Source organism: Daucus carota, chromosome 5 (assembly GCF_001625215.2).
Source record: "Daucus carota subsp. sativus chromosome 5, DH1 v3.0, whole genome shotgun sequence".
NCBI classification, from domain to species: Eukaryota; Viridiplantae; Streptophyta; class Magnoliopsida; order Apiales; family Apiaceae; genus Daucus; species Daucus carota.
Window position 1 is genome coordinate 40029837 of NC_030385.2, and position 10283 is coordinate 40040119.

Here is a 10283-nt window from a genome sequence, read left to right on the forward strand (position 1 = left end):
AAATCAATAATTTATGATCTTTGCTAATTTAACTTTTGACTGGAGCTTTCTAGCCTCTCCCATAAACCCTGAACCGCGAAGTCCATCAATCACAGCCCGCTGGGCAGATTTTAGAACTCTCATGTTGCCTCTTAAACAGGAAAGCATAAGTTTTGATGCACAGCGAAATCTTCCTGCCATGCAAAGATTGTGCACCAAGGAGGTGTAGGTATAAGAATCCTTAAATTCCATAGTCTCAAATAACTTTAGTGCACGATCGATATGACCAGCTTTACACAATCTATCAATTAAGCAATTGTAAGCAACCAAGTTTGAGTCAAACCCCATTATATTCATATTATTCAGGTGTCTTTGGGCCCCTTCAATATTACCAGCTTTACATAACCCATCAATAATAATTGTGTGGGTATACTTGTCACATTCCATACCTTCTTCTTCTATCTTGTCTAACAGCTCATAGACTTCGTCCAACTTGCCCTCTTTACAATATAAATTAATAAGGGTGTTATATGAAACTATATCCAAACTAATGCCACTAGTAATCATTTGTCCGAAGCATTCATTTGCCTCGTTTACCCTGCCAGCTTTAAGTAAAGCACCAATGACTGTACAATATGCAAAGGCATCAAATGTATATCCATTCCTCTTCATCTCCAAGAAAATCTCAAACCCTTCTACAAATTTCCTAGACCTGAAACAGCTTTTCATAACTGTAGTATGAATGACAGCATTTGGCATGTGACCCGATTCCTCGAGCTCTTTAAGAATCTTTCTTGCTGTACCCAGCCTACGTGACTTGCAAAGCCCATTAATAAGTATATTGTATGTTACCAACTGAGGAACAAACCCACCTCTTTGTAAATTCCTGAATAACATAAGAGCATTGTTGATATATCCATTTTTGCATAGGCCATTAATCATAATATTAAAAGTGGCAGGATGAGGAGGGAGATTGTTCAGAATAATATCTTGGAAAACCCGATTGGCCTCATCTGGCTTTCCTAATCTAAAAAAGCAATGCATCAATGTGTTGTAACTCCAAACATCAGGATGAACACCTGTCTGAAGCATTTCATCAAACAAATTGAAAAACCGCATCAGTAAACTTTGCCTAGCAGCACCAGCCAATAATGAATTAAATGTAACAACATTCGGGTGTATCCCCGCCTCTTTCATCCTATAAAGAACCAAATAGCCTGCATCAAGCCCAACAAACCGACAATATGCAGCAACAAGTGTGTTGTAGCTTACAACATCCGGTAGCACTCCTATCCGTATACCACTTATCAAAACTATTTCAGCTTTCTGCAACTGCTGAGCTTTACATAAAGAATCTATACATATATTCAGCAACTTAGTAGACAATCGCCTACCCATTATTTCTTTATTGTCACTTCACCAAAAGATGATCAGAAAGAGCTTCAAAACCTCTTGAAAATCAGAACTTTGCATCATCACTCACAAGCACATTTCTTGGTAAAAACGAATTTCCCACAAAATAATCAAATTCCAACCAGGAAAATATACACCCGATTCATAAATAATCTTAAACGGGCATTTCAACAAACACTTGTAAGACACAGCTTCCAATTCAAAAAACCATAAACAAGAACCGGTGGTTATCTGTGTATGTGATTTTAACTTCAAAATAATCAAATAGGCCTTGGGGTTAATATATGCATAGTAAATAATTAACATACCCAAGACAACATTTCCGTTTAAATCTCAGTTGATTTGATTTGAGATTCAGTGGAGTTTGTGTGCAATTGTATAAAACCCAAACTTTTGGGTAAGAGAAATGCAAACCCGGAGGACTAAATTGTTATTTTAATATAAATAGAATTTTGATCGCAAAACTATATTTGACATCATTTTCCTTGATAATAATATATTTAGGGGTTTAATTCCTGAAAAAAGGATAGATTATAAACACCCAAAATTCTTATGATCTCTACTTCCAAACTCTTGTAGAATAATCTTTTTATTACTTGTCTGACAACTGGTATGATTGAGTTTACGTGATAATATGAGTGTTTAAAATGTCTATTTAAAATGGTTGTTTTGTTACTTTTGATTTATTAATAATTTATAAATATTTAAAAATATATTAATAAAAATAAAAGTGATTTATGGATAACTTATGTCTGATGAGTTATGAGTAATTTTTACTCCCTCTATCCCATTTAATTCTATACGTTTCTTTTTAACTGCTCGACACGCATTTCAATGCTCTTATAAAATATAGTTCCGTAACTTATTTTTGAGATTTTCTTTTTCTGTATAAAAATATAACATCCAAACTTTAATTCAGAAAAGAAAATTTTTAAAAATAGATTGCACAACTACATTTTGCAGGAGCATTAAAGTCCGTGTCGCGTCCCCGTCCCCCAATGTATACTACTCAGGGGGACGGAGGGAGTATCAAAAAAAAAACTTATAAAAATTAAATCATTGAAAAAATATCTCAAACTAACTTCTGACTTTAAATTAGTTTACAGACATTTTTTCAATTTAAAATTGAAAATGACTTAAAGTTTGTGTTTAGACCCACATAGGCCCTCGCAGACCGGCTCTAACTCTGAGTTTAGACCCACATAGGCCCTCACATACCGGTTCTAACTCTAATTCCTATAAAAATCCAACTCTTTTTATTTACTTAACACTGAACTCTTTCGTACACAATTCTAAGAGTTTTGATTGCATATTTAAAATTATTATTTTTAAATTTTTTTTTTGAATACAAATATTAAATGTATACTTTAAATCACAAAAAAATTAAAAAATATTAACTCTAACTATGTCGTCAATGTAAAATATGGGTACAAAAGTCAAACGCCAAGTATTTGAAAACGGTGGGAGTAAGTTAAAAACCGTAAAAGTAAAAACCTTTCTCACTCATTACTATAAATATTAAACTCTCCGAAAACTCTCGGAACTACACACCTAAATCGCCCTATTCGCGCATAACTATGATAACTCAAGTGAATTTTCTTGTCAATTGTCAGTGTATTCATTAAATACTGGAAATTGTGGTATACTAGCAGAATTCGACTCGATCACAATTCACAGTTGTAATACCAGTGAGAAAACATTTTACCAAAATACAAAGGTTAAGAGCATCTCCAACCATGAAGACCCCTTAGCTAAAAAGTGAGTTGTCATGCCAAAAATAAAAAATTTAGCCAACCACTTCAAAAAATCACACTCCAACCACAGTGACCTGTTGTCTATAAATTTAGCCAACCTCCAATGGATGGCTAAATTTGTCGAACCTCTACAGGTCTGTAAGAAATCTGTAGGAAGATTGCACATCATTTATTATCATATTGAACTGATATATTCTATTTTAACAATATTAATAACATGCTATTTTTAAATTACAGCCAACCAATATAGCCAATACCATTGAAGAGAAATGTCTTACAGGTTCAACAAATTTTACATAACATCTTACAGGTCCAATTTAGCCAACGATTATAGCAAACACCGTTGGAGATGCTCTAAAACAACATATTGAAAACAATGCCAACATATCATTTGATATTTTTCTACATTGTACCGAGTATCCAAGTTATTGTCAAACTAACTGTATTCACCTTCTAGTAAAACATGGAGTATACTTTACCAATAATGAAGAGCACTTTCAACTCTGACAATATCACAATTTTTTCTCCTAATAGTTCTCCCTTGTATCAAAAACAACTTTGTAAACAAAATTGAACCCCAACCCCCATCCCCACCAACCAAAACGTCAAAACTAGAACCCAACTTAATATTCCTATTAACGCCTTCTAAACCGCAGCCAAAAACCTCTGTAACCTGATGCACCCGGCCTTAGGCAATAGCACATCAGAAGCTAAACTGGCTTTAAATTCTGTAACTACAAAAGGTTGTGATTTCATCAAGCATGCAATTAATACTTCAGCTTGAGTTCCGCATCTCAGTTCATCTATGAAGGTATTATCACTTTTCAACAAATGAAGACTCTGCCAGGTCAATGGCACGAGCAAGGCCAGCAGCTTTGTTCTCACACTCTCTCTGCTCGTCAGCAGGATCACTGTCAGCCACTATTCCTGCCCCAGCTTGAAGGTGGGCAACCCAGTCTCGTCTATTATTTGCATCCTTGTATGAATACATAGTGTCATGACGGATACCAGTTGGAAATACAATGGTCCTCAAAGCCAAGGCAATATCCATATCACCAGAAAAGGATATGCCCCCAAAACCACCACTGTATGGTCCACGCCTCGTGACTTCCAGTTGATCAATCAATTCCATGGCTTTTACCTATATCACAGAACAACAAGAACACAGAACATAAAAAAAACCTCCACCTACATGAATCCATGAAATTAATAATATGTGGTGTTCATGCATATGCTTGTGTTCATCCGCGAATCACTTATGTACCACCACGTAGAGAATAAAATTAAAAGGTCCATCCTAGAACTTTATGGACTTGGTACAAATTAACCATTGTGAGTCCATGTTCTATTCTATTCAATTAAATAAATGGAATTCAGATATTCATATATACTTTCATATTTTCATATATTTGGCTATTTGGTTAGAAAGAAATAACAGAATTTTCAATGATGTTTTTTTGTTCAGTTGATAGCATATGGGATATAGGTCAAAATTTTGGGTGGCTAATTGGGTTTTTTGCTCAAAAGGTTTTAAAAATTTATCATATTTAGATCTAAGTAGAGATTGGAGTTGTTTTACGTATGAGGTTCAGTGTGGGGTTTTTCCCCTTGTACTCTCGGCTTTCTTCTGCCTGAAGTGAGGGTTCTTTCTATTTCATAGAAAATACCTGTTTCTTTTCTTCTTTTTTAAACTCTGATTCTTACTGTTCAATTCATATCCATCAGAATTAGATTACAAATAGTGCAATAGACATAAATCTTGCAGGCTTGCAGCAGTTAGAATTACCCATTATTCCAAAAAGATATCTGCATTATAAGATGTAAAAAGGAGAAAAAATGAACCACCTTTGGAGCTCCACTAACTGTTCCAACGGGCAGTGCAGCACGCAGAGCATCCCAACTAGTCAAACCGTCAAGAAGCTCTCCAGTGACCTGCCAATGTGGGACATAAACAGATACGACTGACCACATAAGTCCAAGTTACATATAGTAAGTCACTATAACGGAATTCTAAAGCATCCAATACTTCAATATATTACCACCAAATAGTAGACCTTCAAATTTAAAAACAAAATCCAGGTTTCTCATAATCTAGGGGCAAGATCACAGCATATAACTTACTGTGTAATTTCATATACCAATTCAGAAAGTAACTTTAATTGCTTTATTAAACATACATGTACCAGATTCGGTTTGTGATAGGGCTGCCGGAGAACAATGGGTTAGTATTGTTAATTTTTTTCACTTTCACTTTGTATCAAGTGTTCACTGCTCCTTACATTTCACCATTGTTTCCTTTTATATTTGTAATAGAATGGTGTTTATTTATTTCTTGAAAAAATATAACCGGAAGATAATAAAACTTCTTAAAAATATTACTCTAAAGAAATAAACTAGCAAACCTATTACCAAAGGTACACAAATCATATCAGTGGCTTCTCCCAACACCAACCAACATACTATCAGACTTGGTCTACCTAAGTGTTCTGAGTTTGGGTCTTGGTACTTCAAAAGATCTCATATTTGTTAAAGACCTTTGATGGAAATTGGGATTGACATACTCTTTATGCATATTGGACTTTTGAGTTGGAGGAACTCTTGAGTCTTGACGATATATGATCCTATTAGTGGCTTATCTCAACTCCTAACAGATGTGTGATTGATGGTCATTTAACATATAAAAATAAATAACTTACCGTAGAGCTGATGTGCATGACATGGGAATATCGCTCAATGTTCATGAGCTTTTCAACAGCTACAGAACCAGATTTTGATACCTGCATGAACAGCCTCTTTGTTACACACCTATTTTCAAGCTTTTGACAAGGTGCTCAAAGTCTTACGCAAGCGGATAAAAATGATGTAATGGTCAATGCAAAAATAAGTCAAAGCAACACACAATGTTCAAGCTAGGACTAAAGACACATTAAGAAATCTAATATTTGAAGTTTCAAGCATTTTTGGGAATCTAAAACTTTTCAACTCTACTGACAACATAAAAAGACAAAGCTAAAGAGTAATACTCCATAATACTTGCCAGTTGCCACAAACTCAACAGTGTCAACAATTACCATCAAACGATAGCATTATCAATATTATGGCCATTATAGCTGAAACCTGAAGGCATCAACCAAAACACGGACTTAAAGAAGGTAGTTGTGAATAATTATAGAGTCTTAGGGTGTTACATTCAGACTGATAACTAGATTTATAATTTAAGCTTTTTTTACTCTTTTGTATTTAAAAGAAACTGCTCTTAGTTCAATTCCCTACAAATGTCATGCATTTCACTCACTATTTCTTAAGGTCACTGTTCTTATAAACAAATACACATCGATTGCACAACAAAGATTTATGCCCATGTTCACAACTTACATAATTATGCATTCTGTCAGATAAAAAAACTAGCAGAGATCTTCATGAATAGGTGAGCTGTTAATATATGATGACTGCATATTATATTACTTAACAAGATTCCAGTTAACTTCAGCATGCTCTTGTTGAGGGTGTAGGAGGGATACAAATGTTGTAGGTATTAATAATAATCAATCAACTAGAAATAAACGGATGCAGAAGCCTCTACCTTTCCAACATCATTCCTTCCCAGATCAACAAGCATAATGTGCTCAGCGCATTGCTTTTCATCATGCAGAAGCTGATTCTCCAGCATATAATCTTCTTTCGGTGTTTTTCCTCTTCTTATAGTTCCAGCAAGGGGACGGTTAGTGATTTTTCTCTGTCCAGATAAACATGTTAATGTAAGTTGTTAACACAAGTCAGAATATCTATACTGGAGTAAATATTTTAAAATCTTTCCCAGCATGCAATATAATAAAGAGAAGTGAAAATTCTACAGGATGATATGAGATTTCAAGATGCTCTATACCTTCTTGACGCGGGTAAGAATTTCTGGACTTGAAGCAACAAGAATACAACCTCTGGCCTGATCATGATAAATTGTTCATAAGATATCACAAAACTATTAAAGATATTTCCTGAAAATCAACTTAGTGAAGTGCTTGAGTACTTCAATTTCGTTTTATTGGCCATCCAAAAAAAGACATACACAACTTATCAGTAAAGTTTTTAGAAAGACACACCAACCTGCAAATAAGTCATATATGGACTGGGATTGACTATTCTTAATGCTCTGTACACTTCAAATGGATCAGCAAAAGTTCGCCTTTCGAAACGCTGACTGAGTACAATTTGGAAAATATCCCCAGCCAAGATATGTTCTTTGGCTTGCAAGACCGCTTCTTTATATGCGTCATTTGACATAGATGAGTTCTTTAAAGAAGGACCAAAGAGACTGGTAGATAATTTGATTGAGCCAGCTGGAAGCCTTGGCCTGAGATTGCCAATCAAATCAAATCAGACCAAAATGAATACATATCGAAAATTCATGGGTTTATATTTACGGTTAAAGTTACTTACGGGACTATATCATGTACTCGAGACATTAGAGTGTCCAAACGGTCCATTCCATCATTGTATGCCTCCTCAACAGAAGCAAACCGGCCCAGATGAACCCAGTGTATTACGAAGGCTTTCTGTAGTCGCAATGCAGAAGATTAACTTGAGACACTTGAAATAGAGTAAGTCATTTAAAAATTGAGAGCTTAAGCTAGTAATAATATTCTCAATATTATCACAGTTGTAAGTTGTGACCATATTAAACATTATTCCGGATGAAATGAGTATACTTCTGAAAGATGGTTCAATTATGAAATAATACAAAGAGCACTCAATATGAGGTCAAGCTTTGTAGTACTATAATGTTATACAATCTGCATAGTTTTACAGTGGAGTTGAATAATAAACACACATCTCAGTTTCTATCGTCTCGCACTGAATGTAGTATGGTGGAGCTTATTTATAAACGTATGCCTCAATTTTTTCTATTTCAAAGAATGCACTATTCCCCTCAGGAATGAAATAAACAAAAGCTCACTTTGATTAGAGAACTCATTGGACACTAAATATTAAGTTAAAAAATATAAAGAGCACAATGAAAATTTTTTAAATTCGATAAAAGTTGACCAGTACAACCTTCTCTACATGATCAAAGACAATCACATCATCATAAAGTCCAAGATGAACATCAGGAAGGTTTCTGTCATCTTCTGGAGCTTTCAAAAAAGGTAGCTTCTTCTTCTCTACGTAGCGTACAGTGTCATATGAAAAATAACCAACCCAACCACCTATTCAGAGAGAAAGTGCACTACTGAATCAATACATAGCAACATATACTACGCAAATTTTACTGCGCTGATCAATTATAAAGAAGTTATGTGTACTGTATAAATTTTGAGAAGCTTTGTTCGTCGTAAATTGACAAAACATTAATAAACTAGCCACAAAAATAAATTTGAAAATATTAAATCACACAAAAAAAACAACTCAAAAAGATAAATGTATACACATACAATTTAATGCAGAATTAATTCTTGGGCAAAAAAGAAGAAGAAGTACTGGCATATTCATGAGCAGCAGATATTTATTGCAAGGATAAGAGATGCGAGTTTAATCATGTGTTATGCTTTTGTGATTCATTGACACTGGAAGAGAGCAGAACAAAACTACTTCCAACCTGATTTTCATAAAAATTTATTTAAAACCACTGTAGCAAGTTAAAAATCCATTTACAAATAATTGATTCTTCAACCTCCCATTTATAATCATGAATATAAGTTCTCGCACAGTGTGACCTAAGATTCCAAATCAAGTTACAAATGTCTGCATAGAAGTCCAAGAGTATACCACAAAATGCTTCAGGAAGTTCATCAACACGTTGGGGTGTCCAGCCCTCCATAATCCTCCTAGGAACAACCATGGGGTCTTCCACAATCTCCTCTGTCCTTTGCCCTTTGCTGTGGTCCATAATTGTCACGATATTCTCTTTTGCAACAATTTCCATTGTTGGTTGTGCCCCAATCACACTGTACCGGCCCTAACATGGTCAATTCGACAGTAAACAACCAACAAATAACTAAAAAGGATTCATAAATTAAAAAGCATCAAGTTCTGTGACAACAATCAGAACCGAAGGCAAAATAATCATATCATTATTAGCATTGTAGAGTTCCAGGGTGAAATATTCATATTAGCAGAGGACACTCTATAAATGCATAATTACATTGTTAATATTGTTAAGGAGAAATGTTTAAATAAATAAAACATGAATCTCACACTTAAATACAATAGTAATCTTGTAAAGGTCCGACCATAAAAAACAAAAACAAAAAACAAATAAACAGCAATAAAAGTTGTCGTAATGGTATTGAAAAAGTGATAGTTATTGATAAGAAATGAGGACTAACAACACTAGAAGCCTTCAGACCGGGATCGACAGACTCGAACAAGAAGCTAGGAGCATCCCTGTCATCTTCCTTCACTAAGCACCTATAGGCTAACACTGGTGTCAGATGATCTGAAAATATGGACCTATACAACGGAACCAAATTCCCCTTATTCGCAGCTTCCTTGAACTTAACCGATTGATCAACTGCACAAATTGAAACATATCACTTAATCAAATTAAGCAATCAACATAATCATAACAGACACACAATATACACACACATGTGTGTAATGTAAGAGAGAGGGAGAGAAGGGGGAGAGAGAGGGAGACCTAATGAGGGAGGGGAGATTGCAGAGCAATTGAGAGTACGGAGGCGAGAGGGAGGAGAGTGGAGGAAGGAGAGGGAGTGAGCTCCGCGGCGGAGATGCGACGGCGTGAGAGGGCGGGGAGAGAGAGCTAGGGTTTCCATCAGAGCATTTAAACTTTGAGTTGGGGGTGAAGAAATGAGAGGATAGAGAGAAGTAAGAAATGGAGGCTGCTGATGTCGTTTTCTGTCAGTATATGCTGTGGTAGAGGGGCAGCGCTGAACTGCCTGATGTTTATACGAACATTTATTGTAAAAATTAATGATCGAAAGTAACATAGAACGGTTTTTTCATGGTGTAAACCCATAGCAAGTAACAAATTTTATGTATTTAAATTCTTTCGATCGACTATTATTTGTTAATAATAATGTATCCGTGCATATATAAAAATTTTATTAATTAAAATAAATTAAATATAACATTTATAAGAAATTTGGTGCCAATTTTAAGAAATTTGGTTTCCTTCTA

The 10283-nt window shown here is 34.9% G+C and overlaps 2 protein-coding genes across 3 annotated transcripts; both read right to left on the minus strand.

The window, feature by feature from the left end:
- Nucleotides 1-3: 3 nt before the first annotated feature.
- Nucleotides 4-1377, minus strand: LOC108221757 (putative pentatricopeptide repeat-containing protein At4g17915). The gene has a single exon (XM_017395614.1). The coding sequence runs from the start codon at nt 1375-1377 to the stop codon at nt 4-6; it is 1374 nt and encodes a 457-aa protein (XP_017251103.1).
- Nucleotides 1378-3513: 2136 nt separating this feature from the next.
- LOC108223891 (anthranilate synthase alpha subunit 2, chloroplastic) lies at nt 3514-10051 on the minus strand. 2 transcript variants are annotated; one of them, XM_017398345.2, is made up of 11 exons: nt 9781-10051; nt 9470-9654; nt 8910-9099; nt 8199-8350; nt 7584-7699; nt 7251-7497; nt 7033-7089; nt 6730-6882; nt 5843-5923; nt 4992-5078; nt 3514-4287 (listed from the first exon to the last, which is right to left on the minus strand). In XM_017398345.2, the coding sequence occupies exons 1-11, from the start codon at nt 9917-9919 to the stop codon at nt 3964-3966; spliced, it is 1731 nt and encodes a 576-aa protein (XP_017253834.1). In that variant the 5' UTR covers nt 9920-10051; the 3' UTR covers nt 3514-3963. The 2 variants fall into 2 exon arrangements, with proteins under 2 accessions (XP_017253834.1, XP_063950265.1); XM_064094195.1 differs by lacking the exon at nt 9781-10051 and having other exon boundaries at nt 3815-4287; nt 8910-9088; nt 9470-9610.
- Between the last annotated feature and the right edge of the window lie 232 nt (nt 10052-10283).